Consider the following 23646-nt stretch of genomic DNA (forward strand, 5'->3'; position numbering starts at 1 on the left):
TACATATTCCATATTTTGTGTTTTATCAGAAAAATACATATACTTATTATCATAACCATATGTCTCGAAATAACTAAATTTCTAGGTCTTGTTTTTTTTCCAGCATACTATTACCTATAGGAGAGATGCCGCAATAATGAGGATAGATGCTGCGCCTTATTTTTTTTTTGTTGAGAGTTTTTTTTCTTTTATTCTCTTCCACATTCATTACACAATGTGCCGTACAAAGTACATGTTTCATGAATCCACTTTGCACACATGCTGCACTTAATCCAGTCCTCCTTGGAAGTAGTTTTATAGTAGTTCTTTCAATATTCGCAACAAATATTGTTATTGTCAATACAGTGAGTCATAAAAACACTTTGAATTTTCTTGTAATATTCTTTACGAGATTATTTCTTCCTCTTCACTCCGTTATAAGAAGTCACAGTTTGGGTCAATTCGAGTGATGCTGGTATGGGTTTTCTTCTTTTCTTTTTCTCTTTGAATCTGTCTAAATTATCTATCGTGGGAAGAATCGGTGTACATTGTTTAAATCTATGTTTCTGGTGAGTGGATGGTTGTGGGAGTGGGCTTATATCATGGAGATGCTTTTTTGGGTTTTCTTTAGATGTGTAGGGTGGTTTTTACTGAATAATTAGATTTCATTTGGAATTTGTCAAGGACTTTGGACTGAATATGCCTATTTGGGATAGTAGGAGCATTATGTATAATGGCTATGTCCTTCAGGTACTTAAACATTCTCAGGAGCAGCATGATTACATCCGGTTTTACAGAAGCCGCAGATACATCAGAAATTGAATAAAAATGATCAGGAATCGTATCAGAATTAAAAGGGAATATTTCAGTCGCCTCAAATCCTGAAACAACATTGACAACAGTGGCAGCTTTTTTCCCCATGCGTTATTTCCTGCTTGATATCTGGTTATATTCCGGCTTGAATGCTCTCGCACCCACATGCTAGCATCTTTGTTGTAGCTTCCCTTAAAAATATGGCTGGGCAAACAAAATATAACATCTTCCTTTTCAGCAATTTCCAAATATATCTAGGGCACTTATATGAGAAGCATGTCCGTCAAGAATGAGCAATGTTTTTCCCGTTGGGTTTTTCTTGGTAAAAATGTTCTACAAATCACCGAGGAAATAATCCAGCATTTGTGTAGTAGGATTTTGGATTAATTTACACATCTGAACCATCAGGTAGCCCATCACAGAACTTTTGTTTTTTGTTTACACCTTTCATTATAAGTACAGGAGATAAGAAATTATCTTCCTTCTGTATTGAAGTGACGTTTTCTCCTCTTTCTTTAGGTGTCAATGTGTGGACATTTCTAGAAACCTTGCTTGCTAACACTTTTTATGACTTATTAATGAGAAGGAATCCCGATTCATCAAAATTAAAAATTTGACATGGTTTGTCCTCATTAAATAAAGTATTCTGTAGCTATTCGTAAGTAAATAATCACAACAAATATATTTTTGACACAGCGGCATCATTCAATTTTTGCCGGAATCTTAGCTAATGTTGAAGGAGAGATGCCACACTTAAGGACTGCAGTAAGTAAACCGTTCGTTTATCATGCTTGCACATCACAAGGTTCACAACAAAAAAAAAAAGTAAATAAAACCGTATTAAGCATTAAACTTATGAACACAAATAGGACCAAGACTTTATATATACCCGGGTCAAAACTCCTTGCTTTATGTAAAAAAAAAAAAAAAAAAAAAAACCAAGCAGCTATCCGGGAGTACTAACACGGTGTCGCTGCGTGTATTAAAAAAACGCACGTTCTGCTCGACTAGTGCTGCGATCTGTGTGGGAGTGTAGTAACTACCACGGGCGCGGGATGTCAACTGCCGTGGCGTCTTCTCTCCTGGAAATACCCTATACTAGTCGTGTCATACATACATACGTACGTACTTACATACTTACATACGTACATACTTACATACGTACATACGTACGTACGTACATACGTACATACGTACGTACATACGTACATACGTACATACGTACATACGTACGTACGTACATACTTACATACGTACATACGTACATACTTACATACGTACATACGTACATACTTACATACGTACATACTTACATACTTACATACGTACATACGTACATACGTACATACGTACATACGTACATACGTACATACATACATACAGCTAAAATTAATAAAAGCGCGGTAAAACTACACCAACACGCGTTTGTTTTAGAATTACACAAAAATCGGTGGAGACTGCTGGCACATACATTTACTGTAAAATTACAATTTCTTTGTTTTGGTAAATAAACCATAGCTGTTGGAGTGTTTTAACACCGTAGTATACAAATTTAAAAACGCTTTCCGCTGTAAATTTACCACAAATGGCAATTAATTTTACTGTATCATGTACTAAATTTACACATACAACAATGAATATGTTAATTTATATTACTTAGTTCCAAAATGATTTTATTTATTTTTAGCGTGTAGCTGTTATTGAATAATGTGAACTATAGATATGTTTTTAATTTTATCACCTTTTAATGATTAACTTCCGATAATATGAGTGCCCGAGCGGAGGACCGAAACCACAATATTTGGATCATGTGTCAAGCATCTTGCCCTCACGAGCATCGTACACAACAACAACCATGAAAAAATGGGAATATGATTTTCGTAACATGATGTAAATTAATTGAGTTTTTTGTCAATATGAATAGCAAATTTTTTTTTACATTTCCTTGGTAGTTGTGAATTTACTCTGATAAATATTTTGTACTTATATAATGACGTATGTGTGTACCAACAAGTAAAATTTAATGAAAATGACAATGATTAATTTAAAATTTGATGTATGTGTAGTGTCATCGAGACATCTGCATGTATAATCTAAAATGTTGATTATTGTAATAAAAGATGGACATTCGTGTATTTTTACCGAAGCCTGTAGCACAATTTGGTTTTCTAGATACATAAAAATACACCAATTGTACTAGTTTTTTCCTTCAAAATAACTGGACAAAGATATAAAATTACTTAATATTTTATGTGTAATTTTACGAAATATGTTTTACAGTGTAGGTTGTCTTAAAGCGGAAAAGAAAATTTCTTTCAAAAGTAGGTAAATGCCATATAATTATTAGACAATTAAACTGTAAACTAAGCTTCTTAATGGAGTGACGAATTGGCTTAGTTAATATTTTAAAATTGTGTGATTGCGTTATCTGGCAGTTTTCAAAATTTCAATCTTTCTCCACACAGCATTGACGCTATAAAACTGTGTTCGTGGAAGGTCCAGATACGATGAGTCTATATTCAAGCTGTGGCAAATATATATATTTTTTTTCATCCGCTCGCTTCGTTGTCGTTTCGTGAATCGAGTTCATGAAAACTAAAATGAGTCGAGAAGTTTACGTATTTTTACTGGAGCTCTTGGGTTTGGATCTTTTGGAAAAAGCCAGCCATATGCATATGATGTTTAGTTACTATGCATTCCAAACATATAAATTCGGTTTACAAACAAAACACCTGAGATTATTTTCTTTCATAATTTCAGATTACACGTGAATGGTTAAATACGGTACATTCTTGTGTAAACATATTTAGAGTAGCTTGAAATTTTATATTTCAGTGCTTGCACTTAGGATGTTAAATACATTAAAAAAATAATAATACTTTTATGTTGAATGCTTTTATCGTAAAGTTAAATCATTTTATGACAAATTAAAAATATATTCTTTGCATAAATGAATGAAACTAAATTAAATAAATAAAACTTGAATCTCTATACTATTTTTTTTGTAAAGATAGCGTTTAAAATGCGTCTTTAATGACGATGACGTGTTACGTATGAAAATATGCAAAATACAGAATGTTTTGAGAAGGTTCTACAATCTTAAGTACTAAAATTATAATATTTTTATCAGAAATATAAAAAAACGCGATTCATAAAAAACACGAATTCGGTGCAATTATTTTAATTTGTTATTAAAATATAGTCTATTTAGGCGCGCAGTTAGTAAATTTCTCATCATAACCAAACACAGAAATACTATCGTTTGAATTAAAATACTTGCAGCATAAATGTCTAAAGTGAAACTACGACATGAAGCTTCTTCAAAAATGAAAAGACTTTAATATGACCTAAAATGTTATAGTTGCGATGGTCAGAGGGATTTTAGGACACTATACATTGGAATGAAATGAGCTGGCATGAACGTAAGATTTTCAAATGTATTATTCAGTTTTGTTTACACTGTGTCATCCTCGAAATACTAAAATCCCAACTCAGTTTACACCCATTGTACTATGAAAATACTGTTGCTCGTTAGTGGCCAAACATAACTATACATAAATTTTTGTTAACATATTCAAGGAACGTAGGATGATGTCTTGGTGGCATTAAGACACGAATATTTATCATTATCACATTTTGTGAGCTTTGTTGACAACAAATCTTGAAACAAATATAATTAGCGTAATTAATCAGTTCTTTGTGTGGAGTTGTCAAAATAAAAGCAAGAATTTTTTTCCGGGGTTGGTGGTATAATTTATCACACGTCAAGGAAATAATAAATCACGTAAAATAATTTTGTTGCTAACGAAAAACTCTCAGCGGCAAAGACCATCATTAAGTCAGTAATAATAATTTTGTACTAACAAAGACTGAAGAATATGTATTCCCCGCTTAAAGTAAAAATGACAGTGTAAATCAGTGTATGTCAAAGCGTGTGCCCTAGAATATTTCAGGATGCGTCCTGTGGTATTACAGAGAAATATGCTGTCCACATATGAAAATTAATATAGTTACTCTATTATAACATTTAATTACCTATGTACCGCTCTTTTAAACACATCACTATTCTGTGTTATTTGAACGACTGTACGTACATGTTTTGCTCGAACAGTGATTTAGTTAAGTACGGAGGTGTAGTCGCTATTTACTGTTTGTAAATATGCCTGAATGAACTTAAGATATGTTTTAATTTATTTTTGTTCCTGCAATATTTGTCTTTATTACTAAAACTTATTTCTCAGAAGTTTGAGAACCGCTGGTGTAGTGTATAAAAATAACTGCACTGTTGGCTCCGATGAATCCTATATTACGAGAAGAAAGAGTATTTTGAAGAGACTTCAATTGTTATCAAAGGTTGCACAACAATTGTTAGTTAAAATGTAGCTGTAATAGTTGCGTGATTATTTTTAAGAACATGCTTCCATCTTCGCCGGATGCAAACGAGGAGGCGGGTGGAGGGGAGGTAACTAAGGGGGCGTGGCCTAAAGCAGATGCGGTGTCGGCGGAAGGGGGGAGGGAGGAACAGCGGGGTAATTACCTAGTTCCCTTGACGTGTGCGTGACTGCGTTTGTCCGGCCCTGGGCCCGCTTCCTCCCTCCCCTACCCACCTCTACAAAAAAATCTCCCGTCGGGCAACGCGTTGTACTGCATCGTGTAAACAACGCACAAAAAGCTGCGGGTGGGAAACACCCGGAGATGAATAAGCCTGCCCCCGTTTTCATGTGCGTTATCTCTGACACGTTCCAGTTGTAATATAGTGAGCGTAACCACACCAGACTCACAGGCGTAAGAGGTTTGGTTCTTATACATATTCATTTTATATTTCCCACGAAAATTTTGAATGTATTAAACATGAAGCCATGACAACAGTTTATACAAACAGTGAAACTGTTCGTTTTAAAAAGTCTCCACATTGGATTAAATTGTCAAAAAACTTTTTTAAATGGCTATTTAAATTATTTAGAACTCAAAAATATCGTTAAAATTTTGGTCTGTTCGTCTGTTTGTTCCAACGTCAATTGAAAACTACTTGAATGATTTTGATTAAACTTTTTTTATTACTAGGGTCTTTGGCTAACGTGGCTAGGGTATATATGATTACAACATTGCACTCCTAATGGGATGGAAAAGGGGTCAATATGGTTGTAAGATAAGTATATTTCTTAATCTAATTCAGCATAAGTAATGATATTATTAGGTACCAATAATAAAATTACGAGACACTAAACAAAATTTTATCATTTTGTGTAATTCCACTCTAAGGGTGAAAAAGACATACTATGGTTTTTAGGTAAATAATTAAATCTTGAATCTAATAAAACATCAAATAATTTGGGTACCAATAATAAACACACGAAAACTACCAACCTAAATTTCATTATTTTGAGTAATTCAACCCTTATGGCGTATAAAAGGGGTAAATGCGATTTAAAGTTAAATAATTGTGTTTCCGAATCTAATTAAGCATAAGAAGAGATACTGGGTATCAATAATAAACATATGTAAACTACCAACCACACTTGTGTCAAACACTAATGGATGAAAGACGGGTAAATTTGATTTTAAAATAAATAATTATATCTCCAAATCTACTCAAACGTAAGAAAATATATTGGGTACCAATAATTAACATTCTAAAACTACAAACCAAAAGTTTACCATTTTGCAAAATTCAACCTCCAAGGGGGAGAAACAAAAATAGTAAATATGGTTTTAAGATACTAAATTTGGAAACAAATAAAGCATAAGAAAAGATATTGGGTACCAGTAATACCTAATCATATCAAAACTACCATCCTCAATTTTACCATTTTGCGAAATTCTTTCCATAAGGGGTGAAAAAAGGTGAATATGGTTTTCAGATAAATGTTGATGTATCCGAATATAATCAAGAACAATCAGTTATCGGGTAACAATAAAAAACAAAAAACATACTAAAACTACCAACCAGAATTTTACCATTTTGCGAAAATAAATTCGGGGGGGGGGGGGGGGGGGGGTTGGAAGAGGAAGGGAAAAAGTGTAAGTGTGGTTTTAAAACGAAAAATGAACATTTCCGAGTCTATTAAAACTATGCTAAGAAACTAAGAAAGAACAAATTGCATGTGGATTTACACAAGCACGCGCGCGCGCACACACACACATAATATATACATATTTAAAATTCGTCATTCAAGGGGGTTAGAAAAAGGTTATTTCTGATTAAAATTTAAATAAATCTCAGAATATAATTATGTATGACGTTAATTATTTCATAATTATAATAAAAAATAAACCACACGTCATTTTACCACTTTCCGAGATTCTGTCCCTAAAGGATGTAAAATGGGTAAATTTTTTTGGTTTAAAACAAAAATAACACTTTCAAATGTACTATATTTCAGGGTAAGGAATCAAGAATGAACGACAAGCATATAAAATTACAAATTGTATTTTTTTTTTTAATTTTCCAAGATTAGAATATGTATTTGAGGGGTGAAAAGTGTGTAGGGTTTGTTTTATATTGAAAAAAAATATTTCCATAGCAAATAAAAATGGATTTAGAGAGGAGGATGGGTAGCTATGAATAACCTAATAAATAATTACGTAAGCTGCTTTTACATTTTCCAAAATTCGACCCCAAAGGCAGTCAAATGGGGGTACGTTAGTTTTATCAGTAATAAACCATAAATCCAAGCATATTAAGCTCAAGGTAAGAAACTGAATAAGAGTAATGTGCATTATATGATTTCATAGCATGTGTTCCATATTTACCATTGTTTCTATGTTCGACCGCCAAAGGGGTGAAAAATTAGACAGTTTGGTTTTATTATAAATGTCACATCTCTGAAGCTAATCAAGTGGGATGTATGATTTATAAAAATTTATAAATATACAAAATCTTATAACTCCTTTTTCGTACTGGTTGAAATTCTATTTTTTAAGGAGTGAAAGATTGTAAATATTGTTTTAACATTCGAAAATATCTTCTGATCAAACCAAACTTAATAAAAGAGACAATGATAAATAAACCTTAAACTCCCTTCTCTTATTCAACGTCTTCGAAATATCACCTCTAAAAAAAAGGGCGAATATTATTTTTTAAAAATGTCATGGAATCCACTAAATTTATATCGGCATTCGGATTTCACATCTGCGGTAAAAAAAAAAGGGAAGAGTTTGGTTTTATTTGGTTAACAGATATTGCCATATTGAGTAAATCTGTAGTTCTGAATAATCGTATATTCATCTCTCTAAGTAAAGATAGGCGGGAAATATTTAGGATTTTTTTAGTTATACTAAGAATAACTAATATTCAACGAATAAATTATGTAAGAAATTTGATGCATGTACCCTACATTTCAAATAAAGATGCAATTGTTTCAAAATAATAAAACAATGTAGGTATCTGTAAAAAGGTGAAATAATTTAACCACTTTAAACACAACTATAGCTAAAATAAATAAAAGTTTAAGTGTAAACGATAGCAAAATATTAATTCAAAAGAAAAGGCATGGATTTTACAATTATTTTAAATTTGCGACCTCATGAAATGAAAAAGAGGTAAGTGCAAGTTCATCAAGATAAAATATATCCTCTAACACACTAAAATAGGAGTTATAAAATCAGATACTTAATCTACACTAACAATTTGAAAGGCGTATTCATTACCATTTTATAAAATATCATTATTAAACGGTTTTTTATAAATAAAATCTTTTATACATCTGAAAATTTATTTTTTCTATTTATTTAGTAAAAATGTTTGAAATTAAGCACATATTTTTCTTACAATTGAGAAATATAAGCAATACCCTTAAATTGCGCGTGCGAAACCGCGGGTTAGTAGATAGTCTACTCAATAAAAATGAGGGAGCGGCAACATCTTAATTATTTGCCAAACATTTTTATTCCTCTATGAAATGCGCCATTTAATCGCAGAAATTACATCCCAAGATTAATCACACCAATTTCTCAAGTTTAAGTACATTGTAGACATTGCACGAATACAGTATTTCCAACTCTAGGTCTAGCAAAATAACTTTCACGTGTGAATACATATTTAATTTATTTTATCTAACGTCGGTTTATTCAAAAATCGAAACGAATGCTTTGCTACTATAAATAGGTAATGCCCGTTTGTACACGTTTTCGGTATACATGTTGTAAGAAGCTTATACTTTAAATCATAAAATTTTGATATTTCGTTTTGTGTTTGCAAATGTATATAATTTGATAAACGTTGTATAAGTTCATGCTAGAATGAGTTAAAATACAAACATTTTATAGACTTCCATTTTAAAATGGCACGATATTTATTTTCCACGTTTGTTAAAATGAAATTGAAATCTCAAAATTTGCAATTGTAATTTCAAGCTGTCATGAGTGCAATAAGTAATGCATCGATATTTGTAAAATATTGCGCTGTCGGTGTTATGTCGTGCGAAAAGTTACTTGCTTATACTTCGTTGAAGTCCCTGGTGATGCAGTACATTAAAGTGGCAGTTTATTATGTTTTTACGAATGTATCTTATGACAGAGATATGAGATTAGACGCTCATCTTGTAATTTAAATCTCGGGTTAGTTAAAATCTTATAGGAAGCAATATTTTGTTAAATTGTTAAGGACAAGTTAATTTATTGAATTACATTCTTTGAGAAGGATATGAAAATATTGAACTTCAAAATAACCAAAAGACTTTTGAATGAAATAATAAATTGTGATTGTACTACCTAATTGAATGAGGATGATTTTATGATCAGTAGGCATATATATTACCGCATAATGGCATTAAAATTTCATTACAAGAAATATTGTGTTCGTAATGAATTAAAAACAGCAACTTTTACGAACTTCAATGAAATGCACGAAACATTAAGAAATGAAATTACAAAAATCACATTTAACTTATGAAAATAAGCCCAAAAATGATGGTTTCAGTTAAGAGTCTGAAATATCTAATTTTTTTCCTGTACTACCCCCATAATAATATTGAGTCAGGATTTAAAAAAATCGATTGTGTATATCGTACGGAGAAATGACGTTACAGAATCACATCAGTGAATCGACGTTATAGTACTTTGACGCACACGATGAAGGTGGCCGCTTCAGCTACTAGCTAGTGCTACCACGGCACTAGGGGAAAAAATTGATTCCGAGACACAAGTATGAAATTCTGGAGAATCACACTTTGTGTAGCATGATTATACAGTCTATAAAATATGAAGGAAAAAGAGTTTGGTTGTGAAAACATTTGTTTTTGAAAACATAGAACTGTTCCTATACAACACACATAAATATTGTGGATTTCGGTTTAGAATGTTGTGTTCACAGATCATTCTGTTGCTGGCATTGAAGATATTAATTATATTACTGTTATGTACAATGGCGATGCAGGGTTATTGGGGGGATATTTTCCTAATCTCTCCAAATTTGGGAAACTATTAGCAACATATCAGTGAAGGCAGTATGTTAGTTTTGGGTAACGCAAGATGAGCTGTTACAGCACCTACAATTTTAACTTTGTAAGAAGCCGCGTCGCCAACTTCTGTAGGCCAACGTTTCAGTGTGTTAATGTCAAATAATGTAATTTTTTAAACTATGTTCCTTCTCGAATGAATTCTCCCCCAAATAAATTCCTATCACCATGCATGTTTACATTTGCGATGTTCGATATCTATGTTCAGATAAATATAAATGCCATTGGATCGAATCGAACTGTTTCTGTAACACCTAAATATTCTTATGTGAAAACGTCAAACTAGAATTTATCCGAGCAGTATGTTTGAGACATACGTAATTTGATAAATTATTTTAATACGTAAGGTTATTTGTGTTTATTTTTCGTTAATATTTTTTTTCCCTTCCTATCTACATTCCTGCATGATTACTGTTCAATATTTATATTTACATGCGCGTAGTTTAGAGCGACAGGAACATGTTGAAAAATAACTCATTAGTTATATTCAAATAACAATATACTTGGGGTAAATTTTTAAATGACGTCAGCAGGTCGTGCGTCCTAACGAAATTAGACAGAATATATTGCGATTGTCTCGCAGCTACGGAGGCGTGTATTGGAGAAGCGAAACTTTCTATTTCGACTGTCGCTGATGCGTCTACTTGAGTGGCGCTGAATGTGAGACTTTAATGGCCGACCTCAGCATTTTGTTGGTGGAATACATGTGATAAATTTCAAGATCTTCTTTTCAAAATACCGCTTTCATTCATGCTGAGGAGCTAAGATTTAGCACCTCGAAGAAAAAAAAAAACTCGTTTCCCTGTCGACCGAAGTGTGTTATAGCCTTAAAAGGGTAACTCGAGAGAAGGGTGTAGTCGGCGAGGTGGTAACGGCCCCGGGACTCACCTCTGCCATGGGTCTCCCCGGAGCCCGGCGTCAGGCCGCGCGCTGCCTCGCCACGTCCATGCCCCGCCGCGGCCGCTCACCGACTGACTCCCGGCAGCGAGGGACGGTGACGTCACCAACAGGTTGTGGCTCCTCAGAGGTGGCCCGCGAGTCTGTGGGGGGTATCGAGGGGAATGGAGGGGGTGGACGAGGAAAGGCATATATAAAAAAAGACAAAAGAAGAGCGGAGAGCTCGCCCGCCCCCCGGCGAGCCGGCGAGATTCCTCCTCGCGGAACGGAGGAGCGTGTCCATTGACGCCGTCGGTGAAATAATAAAAAGTTGGGCGCGGAGGATTGGTGGAGAAGAAGTGGCCGCGGCCTGAGGCCGGCCAGCGAGCGAGCGAGCGAGGGAGGGAGGGAGGGAGGGTTTTAACGAGTCGCTTCGCTCCCAGAGCGCGAGACGCCGGCTAGGAGGATAGTTCATCTCCCTCTATTCTCTGCCGGGAGTGTGTGACGGCGATACCAGCAATTACTATATGTCCCCATATCTCACTGTGTGGGATATAAATCAAGACTGCGACCGCGTCACTCTGTTCGAATGATGGGAACCGACGGCGGGGCGCGAAGTGTGCGAATTTAAGATTAAAGGTGGCTCACGGTCCAATAAAAAAAAGTAAAGTAGCTGATGTCGCTTGTTGCTTGGCTCTAATTTAATTAGTGTAGATGTCAGGCGTGCGGAGGTCACCCGTTCTCCTCAGTTAGTTGGCTAACTGCTGCCTGTAAGTGCCGTGATGTCTGTATTCAGAGGCTTGTAGAGTGTTGCGCAGAAGTGGCCTAATTAAACTCGTTGTTTGAGTGTAGTTTAAAACTCCAATCCTGCAAACAGGATTACGAAGGCCGTCTCACGTTACCAGGTCATCATTTTATACTTAAGTTAATCACATACAAACTTGTAGATTTTTTCAGTAGTTTAACCAAATACACTAAAGACTAATACCGAACCGCTTCAGGGTTTTTGTGTGAAAACATGGTGGCGTTGTCACGTCAGTCCAATAGATAGCAGACGGTATGTCCAGTATGAACACAATACTAGCTGGTTAATACATATTGTACCAACATTATGACAACGAAAATTACTTTATTTTCTGTTATAAGAACATTTTTTAATAATTGTACAGATTTATGGGGGAAAATTAACCTCCAGAGATTCGAATTCCTTGAAACAAAGTTTATCATAATTGACACTATATTTTATTCATCAAATATTTTGCAGTCACAACTCTTGCCACTGGGTTATTTTTCACACTGTTCACTGTGTCGTTAGTATAGAGCTGTCCGATATTAGTCTTTAGTGTGTTTGGTTAACTGTAAAGAATATGTGTATTGACACAGTTACATTTTTATTGTTTTAGGGGCGTACAAATAATAAGAATTAATTGTGAAACAGAACTGAAACGTTTTAGGTATAATGGCAATGCTACTAGTTATTTCAATATACGGCTTGCATTTCTGTGTCAAAAACTTATTTTATTTAGATCGCGGTTAAAATCCTCACCAATTTAAGGCCACGTAAATTTAACTAAAATGTTTGTCGAAATTCTCACAAATTTAAGGCCAGATAAATTGAACTAAAATTTTTAGAAAGAAATTCCAAGCATTAATTGAAGTTTACAGTAGCATGGCCGTAATTATGTTTTTCAGTTGAGTGCAATTATTTCTACGCTCCGAATACGTTAAAAATTTACTTTGGCAGCTGATTATGCAAAAAGTATACGATATACATATTTTAATTTCGTGAAAATTAAACCATTGACAAATTCTACATGTTTACGAGTGTTTAAATTAAATATAAATTAACAACCTGAAATGGAAGGCATACTCTTAAGGTCGTGCGAACACTGCATTCGGGGCATCAGAATTTCCGGAAGGATGTCTCCATCCTGTTGTGTCTTTGAGTCATTTATCTGCACCGACGGCCAGACGGATTGCTCGCCCTAACGCAAATTGCTGTTGGCATGGCCGACGTACAATACGTACGATGCGGATAAATGTGCGCAGTCTCGTTTAGTACAACCTAAATTTTTTTTAAATTCCATCCGTGTGATTAGTACCGTACGTTCGTAGACGACCAGTAAGCGCCTACCTTTACTCAGCTGTCATGCGCGCGGTTCTTGTTTCGTCTCGGCGCATAACTCCATTTTGAAAATTATATTTTCATTACCTATCTAAAAATTAAGCTAATTTGTTGGGATTGGTCTACGTTAGAGTAGACACAAGATGCGTCTCGGGCCTGAGCCTACACGCCTAGTCCCTAGTCCATGCTGGGGATTAGCCGTGCACAAATGTTAGTATGTATCGTGTGCTTTCAGCGTGGATTGGCCATCCGTGGTAGCGAATGATAACTATCCCTGTCTCTTGCAAACCACCTTACTGACAACCACATCAAGTTGTTTACAAACACTGTTGACAGAACAACAGTGGCGGGATACGAACACATTCGGTACTTCTTTCGAGAACTGTCAAATATGATACAAATTACATTTTTTTAAGGCTATAACATACTTCAATCGACAAGGAAATGGTTTTTTTCCGAGGTGCTAAATCTTAGCTCTTGATACACTCCTGTCATAAAAGAGTAAACTCAAGTTATGTTATAACTTTGTTACAATTCACTCTCCTGATGAATGGGAGGCAACTAGTGGATCTTTTGGTTTCAGAAGGCAAAATAATGATTTCGTATAGATATTAGTACCTCTGTTTTTATTTTACTTTTGATTATTTTCACATTAGATATTTTATAAGTTGATTAACAAATATATATACATATCATGGATTTATAATCACATTATTGAAAGAATGGGCCGGCCCTTATTAGACAATTATATGGATGATTAACACAATTTAAATAAAATTCGTAACAATAAACATCTTAAGGAGTCGCAGTCCCAGAAACTTTGGATCAACGTCGTGGTTCAATGATAGTCCGAAAAGGTTAAAAAAAAAAAAACGTAAGGACTGGAGGATTGACGATTGCTGGACGAAGTGGAACAGCTGACTGGACGTCAGAGGGCCTTAGTCATCCGGCCCTTGGAAACTGATCTGGTCCTTGGAATGTGTCCGGTTCTCGTAATCTTTCCGGTTCTTGTTTCCTGTCATACAGGGAGATGGCTTCCAGGATCAGCCCGGATGTGCTGAACTCGCGAACTCGCGGTTGTCGCGGACGTTTCCATGATTAAAAAAATAAATTAATAACTGATGATGAATAAAAAATGACTACTCCTACGAGGTAGAGCTACATGGACTGACTAAAGGCTAATCACTACAGTTGTGGGAATCATATCCCTTGCCGAGCTGATTACATTCTTAAAAGAAAAACGGAGAGGCGTCCTGGTGACGAAGATACGAAGCGGTCAGTCCAGAATATTGCGGCGCGCAGTAAGTTTGGGGCGGCAGCGACACGTAATAAAAGGCGAAGTTAACGAAAGGGATGAGGCTTCGGCTTTCGGACTGAAAGGTTCCGAAGATTACCGAGGTGCTTGTCGAGAAGTACTGACTTCGATATCTCGAAGTTGGTGGTACTGCCCGATGTCAGCGCGATCTACTGAGGTGTGTCTGAACTAATTAGCGGTCGACTCACACGAGGTGACTGCTAGCAGCATGGGGATTATAGAGCCGACTAAGCCAGCGCTCTGGTGGCCGGGGAAGGAACTACTGGGTAGTACTGATTACTGCAGGCGTTCAGCGGGCTTTCAAACTCCCAGGGGAAGTGATTCGCAAAACTACCGCCAGGTGGAATAAGCATGTACTTTTGGGACTGGAGTCGTGGCCTTGGGGATAGGCCGACCCTGGCCGGGGTTAGTGGCCGGTCAGTGCTCTGACCAGTGTTTCCATATAAACTTGGAGATGTGGGGTGTGTGGAGACTGCTGATGACAGTAGGAAAAAGGCTCTACTGAACCCGGTGACTGTACGTTGGTGAAAATGGCTCACGTCAGGCGAGGTCTTAGAAGTAACATGCCCTGAGAGCTTGCAGGACATAGCAGTTCTCGTCACGGATCGGAGGCGGATTACAGGCGACGTTCGTGCGCCAAGGCGGGAATAAACGGGTACCGGTCTGACTCGCAAAAGACTCGGCAAAATTCGGATCTAGGGCTGGGAAAAATTGGGGAGACATATGACAATGATTGAATGGGAGTGAACAGGAGCAGAAAAAAGTTTAAGTTCTTGCAGCAAAAGAAAGATTGGAGACATTTATTTTAAAAATTCAAATTTAAAATTGTGCCAAAATACTAGTTGGCGGCACATACTCCCCCACTGAAAGGTGGAGCCAGTGTAAGAAACCAACACTGAGATATAAAACGTCGGGGAGCTGACACTCACCCTGTACCAGAATCGATGAACATAAACTACTTACGATAAATGAGTTCGCTGGCTCTCATTAATGCCGTAATTTGGCGGTAATACACTTTAAATAATATTAATCATTAAGTGGGTCCATTTTATATTTATTTAGTTATTAAAATAAATCTTAAATTTAAAGAAAATGTATAATTAATTATACTTATTCAATGTTATATTAATGAAAGATTATTCATCACGTTGATATCAGATATTGGACATGGTGTAGGATCGCAAAGTGGGCGCTATGAAGGATGCCGAAAAGCACTGAGGGAACGGTGTCCTAGGAAACTCAGTGACGAAGGGGGATTGCAACCCCTGTAAATGGGTATGGTAGCGGTGTAAATGGGTATGGTAGCGCTGTAAATGGGAATGGAAGCCCTTGATATGAACGTGATAGCTCTGCAACTTACAAACTAAACGGGAATGGTAGCCCTGGATTGAGCGTGATAGCTCTGCAACTTACAAACTAAATGGAAATCTAACCCCTGTACATGTTTCTCTGTCTGTCCACAAGAATTCGAAGGCATTGAGTCATGACTGCTGCAAAAGGATTCCTTGGGAAATCACCAGGTTGAATTAGCGGCGAAAGAATTAGGATATCCTCACGGAATAAAAACTCGAAATAAAATGTTCATTTGGTTAAGGCTGATCGGTAAAGGATACGTCCTTACTGTTCGAAAACAGCGATGATTCCTTATAACTACGGCATCATTCGGAGTAACGACTCTCCGATGAGTGGAAGCTAAGCACAGGATATGATAAGCTTCTCCTGTAGATTCAAATCCAAGACGAAACATACGGGCGTGGCTAACTCAAATATATTAGATAGACAACTGCGGATGGATTTTTTTCTTCTTAAATATATTGTGACGTTGACTAGTTAAATTTATATGTATATATATGGTCGCGTTTCTTTTACCCTTTAAATAATGTTAAAGCATGCCTTCAGAATCCTACTTGATTGAACTGTGACCTCTTGTGCAAGGAACTGGCTGAACGCCATAATATTTCACTCCACGAGCCACGTGTATGAAAAATCTCACCGCAGGCCGTTAAAAAAAGAACTAGTGCGGGGTCCAAGTCGCAGCTTCGCCTGCCGCCACGCCATTGGTCATGGCCGTCGCGCCCATGAATCTCCGATTTCGGGTTCCTCGGCGGCGGGGCAATCACCGCTGCTCACTTCGCCGCTTCGCAACTGTCCGGATCCACATTTCCATGTGGATAAACTGCCCCACTGCCCCCTCCCCCCCCCCCCCCCCCAGCTCGGGCAGAGCCGTGAGACCTGGCCGGCTCGGTGAGGGTTGAAATGAAACTAACGTGCCGGGCTGCAAAAATAAAATTCGTCTTTATAACTTCGACGCGCGCTCCTGGATGTCGGGGGCGAACTAATCGCGAAGCACATGAAAGTAAAATATCCTCCGGCAACGTCTTCGAAGTGGCTGTTAAAAATTGGGAGGGGGGGGGGGGGTGGAGAGAGAGGGCACAATAAAATCAATGGTGAGCCTTGATTGGAGTATTCTGTTTCTTATTTACTATCATGTAAACTATAATCCTAACTTGTGCTTGATGTTAATATCACCAGTCTTTGTTTTATTTTTACTGCGACGAATTCTTTCTTGATTATGACGGCATAGAAACAGTCTTAAAGATTTATAAAAGAATAATGAATACACGTTTGTATAACCTTATAAAATGTGACAAAATTTAAAAAAAAAATTTGTGAGCGAGTCGTTCAGTACTCGCTAGAGATATGTATCATCTAACCTCGGTAACGAGCAAATTAATGTGTTCTCATGTTGTAAATACATTTATAATACGAAACTCGGAACACTTTACATTTAACGTAGAATTATTTATAATACAGACGAGTGCGATAAATATATACGAAAATTGTGTTTTCAACTACTTTTCTAGACGCGAATTACACATAGTTTCAGCACCCGCTGATAGAATTCATTTGCCGGAGCAGCTAAGTCAACTATCAAACCATTCGATTTTCAGAGCGAAATTTAAAACTATATATCTAAATAGCTCCGATAACAATAAAGAAAAAAATTAAAAAAAATTTAACTTAGGTTTTGGACCTGACTGTCGACAAGTAATTTTATTAAAATACTGCCCATCTTGTTAAAATTCATAAACAGTTAATATTATAAAGTATCCCTATGGCTTGTGAACTTAGATTCGAGCCATCCACCACAGATGGCAGCACCGTGGTTACACACCGAAATTACTCACATGCCGTATACCGAGAGCTAATATGTTTCACATAAAAAAAAAACGCTTATTTGCTAGAAATTATGAAACACAATTGGAGCTGTTTTAAAAAGTAGTTTTTTTTATATACGTAATTGCTGGTTACACTCTATGTCAAAGAGAAACATCAATAACGGACAAGAGAATATGTCTACGCAAACACAGAGAAAACAAGTCCAAATCAAGTGCATAGAGCGCACAAATAATTCCGTGGAAGGAATTAGTGTCACATCACAAACATGGCGGACGTTGTAGTGAGGCGTTGGGATTTTCTCTAGGTGTTCTGCTTTCCCCTCGCCCATTCATGCAATAAATGTTCCATTAGTATCTCATAACTAGGGGCATATATTTTTCGCGAAAATATTTCGGACTAGCTGAGAGTTAAAACTTTGTAACATCATCTGTGTTTCGTGATTGGTTAGGTTTCATTCAGGTACATGACTGTTGGCTCACGAATCACAGCCATCCAGTGCGGAAGCAGATGCTTCCTGAAGGGCGTGGTCAGATAAAGACGGGCACAAATTACAAGGAAGAGACCGCTGGCCCGGACATAGCTTATTGCAGTCTAATAAGCGTGCAGATATTCGCGATAAACACACGTTCCCTACTCATCACGTCTCCTCGCCTCTAATTATCTCGATGTCCACTAAACGTTAATCCCATTCGTTCGGTCTTGTCTGAACTTCAGTCCACATCGAAAACATTTTAAGTTCGCTCCGCCACAACAATTTTTATCCTGAAACAAATTATGTGAAGTCTGTTTTTTTTCTTAGGTCTGTGCCCTTCGTGTGTTTATTACAGGTAACATCTTAGCTCTCGGTATACGGCATTTGGTAGCAGTAATTTCGTGAATGGAATGAAATGTGGTACCACGGTTTTGCCATCTGCGACGGATAGCGCGAACAAAAGTTCACAAAGCGAAAGGGAAACGTTATAGTATTAAATGTTCAGTGATATATTTTAATAAGGTGGGCAGTATTTTAATAAAATTCCTTGTCGAAAATCATGTCCAAAGCCGGTGTTTAGAATATCTTTTTCCAAATTTTTTTTTTTGCTTTAATCGTTTCAATACAGGCCTATAGTTTAACATTTTGCTCTGCAAATCGAATGATCCAATAGTCGACGTAGCTGCTCCGGCAGCAAATTCTAGTGGTGGGTGCGGAAACTACGTGTGATTTGCGTCTATAAATTTAGTTTGAAAACACAATTTGTGTGTGTGTTTATGTATAGCTTGGCATTATTGTAAAAAAAAAAAATGCTACGTTAAATTTTTTGTCCGAGTTTCGTTTTATGTGTCTTAGGCAACATGAGACCACGTGAAAACTGCTCTTTACCGCGGCTAGAAGTTACACACATCTGGCGAGTACTGAAAGACTCACGTGTTTTTTTCTTGTCAAGTGACTTTTATTCACTCATATTTCCCTGTCTATAATAAATGTATTGACACAGTTGAGGAGATCTCCTCGAGAACTGTCGTCGACGCTGTCGGTCTAGCTCGTGAAGGATGGTAAGAGGGTGGGAGGGGCAGCACGGGTCACGATGTAACTCCCCCGTCGTGGACCTGACCCCTGCGCGGGTCGCCTGTCTACCTGCGCTGGGTCGCGTCCCGCGGGAGCGGCGAACAGGGAGGATGCGGTAGCCTCGGTTGTCGAATGTTCGAACATGTAGACCCTCCGAGCCGCTTCCTCTATTGGCGCGCAGTTCACAGGGAATCATCTTGGCCAATGAGAAACCCTAAACCTGGGACTTCATATCAGTCGAAGCCAATGAACAGGTGACATTTGCCCGAGTATACAGAGGGTTGCAGAGTCTTCCCTAGATAGAGGTATCTAATTGAAAACAGGAATTTTTCCGGTCCTTTATCATTTTACTTCAATAATTTCTTGATTTTGCTCATTATTTTAAATAAAACTAGAATACGACTATCGTTAACTGTCAATAAAAGATTTTATAAATTTAATATTTTTTTTTTTTAGAAACTCAAAGGCAAATTTTTATGTCAACACTAGCATGAACTAAAAACATGTACTCGTGTTGTGTACAGTTTTAAATTTTAAATTATTAGTTTGCGTGCAGCTTTTGACAGGTATTACTTTATCTTTTGCTCATCGTTAATAAATAAATAAAAAAATTCGGATTTCCCAAAACCTAAAAAAAAAAAACCCTCATGTTTCTATGATTGAGAAAAAAAAATGCTTTCATTGATTTATTCATGATATACAAGAAAAAAGTAATACACCACAAAGACTACACACAAACGATTAATTTATAACTGTACATCACACTATTACATACTCTTAGTTCATGCTAGGTACAACATAAAAATTGTCCTTTAAGTTTTTTTAAAACTAATAAATAAAATTTATTAAATTATTAAAATTTTGATTTATAATTACAATTCTTTAATATTACTATTTTTACTTTACAATTATTTTATATAATGAGCAAAAACAAGAAATTATAGAAGCAAAATAATTTAGGATACTATCCCCTTCATCGACAAAGATGTGAACGGTAGTCGTTGGCTGTATTCGAATTCACCTTACAAGGGCTCGCTGTCGTGACGTCACCATGCTGGAGTGCCCCCATTGGCGAAGCAGTCGTGCCACGTTCACTTCTTGACCCCTACACCTTTTGTGATGTGTAAACATCTTAGCTCTCCGTGTATGGCATTTACATGGAGCAATTTCGTGCAAATGTAACGGAAGTCGATGAACGGAATTGTTTCACAAAGAGGGCGGACTCACGTGTAGCAACATTAACCCGTATATAGTCACGTTCGTAAACATTGGGGGGCATACCAAACGTATTGGTGTGCCAAATGAAATTGTATGATAGTGAAACTACCCTGGAATATATTTCATAAAGTCATAGTAATAAGTAACCGCGAGTTTTAAAATACCCAATAAAACTGGCATTATAATGATTATAATACATATTCGCATTTTAATTCCCAAGAGGCTTTGTATCACAATGGTTGAGCGCGCGTTTGTTAACCTAAAGGGGATTGGTTCAACAATTGTCACTGAAATATTTATATATTTTTTTCTCGCGACATTACATAATAATAATATTGAATCATCTCAATAATGCTAAGGTTTGTCTGTAGGAAATATTTACAGACTTATTTCAGTCGTTTAAACAAAAACAACATATACTAGTACTAGTACGAACATATAGCCTTCTTAGTGATATGTGTTACAAAATGTTTCAGTTGGTAATAGTGAATTTTAACAAGGCGGGCATTTGTAACGATGGAGAAGTAAACAGGAACTCCTAAAAAATTTGGAAAAAGTCATCGTGTACTGAAAATTTCAGATGCATGTTTAGTAATTCAATTTTCTTAATTCCGTGTCTAGTTCACACATGACGTGTCCAATAGCAAGCGTTTAACACTAACTTGTAAATCGCCTGGACTAAATCGTTCTTCGAGCCAGGAACATTAAGCATACAAACAGTTTGGCTTGGATATTAATTGGCACCACATGCGCACATCGTATTTATTGCATAGTGTATGGTCCCATTTCCTCGTGGAAACAAAATTATTGAGACACGTATGCTGGAAAACCATTGTCGCCAAAACAGAAACAACGTTGAAGGCCAGAATTTTCTCAAGTAAAAATTTAGAAATATAAATACATTTTAGCTACATATTTAGTATGTCAGAAACATCATTTGAGTCATCGCTTAAAGTCCCATTGAAGCGAGTCTACAACGAACAACGCAGCACATGTCCTGTTGTTTTTAAGGTCAATGAGCCATTGCCAGCACAGGCCGGAGTCGCCCTTAGTAACTATCGCAACAGTATCTCAACTAAGAAAGCATCCAGTGTTGCCGAACTTTTAAACTTATGTAAGTGCTCTAAACTACAGTCTTCATCTCACGTAGGCATTAGTCTATGGAGCGTGTGTCTGTTCTGAAGTTGATGTCACTATCGTTCCCAATGCTAGAAGATTGTTTTATGTTTGAAAGTAACCCGCTAGAAACATTTTTAAAATTCTGTTAAATAGTATGTTAAACAAACAAATTTGCAGGACATTAGTGTTAAACATTATTATAACAAAAAAACTGATTTTCCATTCAGACACAAAAAGTGGGTGTGGGATATTATCATGTTGACTTCAAAAACTAACATGGAAACAATTACACACATCAACTCCCTTACGTTTACCCCAATCCTTCAACTAAATATAAATATAAATAAATATATCCTATATATACCTATATATATCTGGAATGTAGCAAAGTTTAATTGAAAATGTTGTTGTCATTGCTGATTCAAATATACCAGTTTGACAACACTAAAATATGATAACCACAATTTCCCCAGATTGTTAGGGGAAAGGCACCTAAGAGTGCGCATCCCCTAAGAGTACGCATTGCTATTTTCTTACAGTTGGCAACATTGAAAAAAAGTGTATAGCCTCAGATTGTTCGTTACTGTGTGACAAACGAGTGGCGTGAAACTTGCAGCTGCACAAGATTATTTGTAGATTTGAAAGGTGAGAGTTCATTTGTTGTTGTTTTCATGTAATATTTTTATCGGGTAACTTAAGCTATAGCAAGTAGGTAAACAGAGATGCGTTCATTATCTTTATATTACGTAGCAGCTTTGGTTTTCAGCATTCGTGTCGATAAAGCCATATTAGCTTTTACGGTATGTGCTGCTATCTGTCGACTCTTTTAGATACTTCGTGTTCATTCCCTAAGAGTGCGCACAAAGTTTGTCCACAAGAGTGCGCGCGCACTCTTTGGAGCACCTTGCGTACTCTTTGGGACAAGTTTATATTAATGCAAAAATGAACAATTTTAATCAAATAGGCCTATATTTGTTTCAGAATGTCATCTTCTTATAAGAGAAAATCGGAAAGAAAGTTAATATTTTCAGAAGAAATCTTAAATGAAGCAAGAAACAGAATACTAAATGGGGAAAGTCAACGAAAAGTTGCAAAGGATCTGGGCACAAAGGAATCTACGCTAAGGAAACTCCTAAAAGCAGTAAGTACTATTTAATTAGCAATAATTGTATTATTTTGATAAATGTAACTTAAATGCATGAACTTATTCATGTTTCTTAGTCCGAGTCTTCATTAGAATTAGTAGTGAGTTGAAATCGGCCAAATTGAGACCAACCTAGTATAGGCCAATCAATAGCAATTACTTGACTTCCCATACACAATGTTCCAAAACAAAATTATTAATTACATTTTTTGTAAAAAATACACAACAATTTATATATATTTCATAAAATTGCTAAGTTACAATAAAGAAAATTTGAGATAATTTATTATTACCTACTTTAGAATTTTTATAAATATAATAAACTTGCATTAATTTAATTCCTTGTCAGTTATCTAGGCTTACTTAACAAAATGTTAATTCATTTCCCATTATACAAAAATAAGGTTTGTTAAGCCTGCATAATTAAAGCAGTCGTTTGTATATTTAGTTATTATTTAGCGATTACTATTCGAAAACTGGCCATCGCTAGCTCAGAATTAATGATTGAGGCTAAATTCAGTCGATTTCGTCGTAAAGAAAAATAATGTACTGTGTCAGTTTAATGGATATTTTTGTGTTCTTGTTTGTGTGTCTCCTTACTCATTTCATTGCTGTTTCATCTACATAACATTCCATTCTTTGAAGCGCTGTTAGGGTAGATTGACCCACTAATATTTCCTTCCTTGCCTTTCCTAGCTGTCATTTATTTTCATTAGTAAGTAGATTCCTGATATCTTATCCTGAGTTGAGTTCGATGATTGTTTCAGGGATCCATACCAGTGTCACTAGGAAGATTGAAACGAGTTTTTACACCGGCTCAAGAGCAAGAACTAGCAGACCACATAAGGGATTTGGACAGCCGATTCTATGGCA

At 36.3% G+C, this 23646-nt stretch overlaps 2 protein-coding genes across 2 annotated transcripts in view; one reads left to right on the forward strand and one right to left on the reverse strand.

The window, feature by feature from the left end:
• The window catches only part of LOC134546163 (uncharacterized), a 228952-nt gene extending 217738 nt beyond the window's left edge, over positions 1–11214 (reverse strand). The window contains exon 1 of the mRNA XM_063388731.1: positions 11139–11214. Within this exon, the coding sequence (XP_063244801.1) occupies positions 11139–11147 (9 nt within the window). The 5' untranslated portion in view covers positions 11148–11214. The remainder of the gene's footprint in view (positions 1–11138) is intronic.
• The window catches only part of LOC134546162 (L-lactate dehydrogenase-like), a 95276-nt gene that overhangs the window by 37536 nt on the left and 34094 nt on the right, over positions 1–23646 (forward strand). The gene's annotated exons all lie outside the window — the stretch shown is intronic.

Source organism: Bacillus rossius, chromosome 1 (genome assembly GCF_032445375.1).
Source record: "Bacillus rossius redtenbacheri isolate Brsri chromosome 1, Brsri_v3, whole genome shotgun sequence".
Classification (NCBI taxonomy): domain Eukaryota; kingdom Metazoa; phylum Arthropoda; class Insecta; order Phasmatodea; family Bacillidae; genus Bacillus; species Bacillus rossius.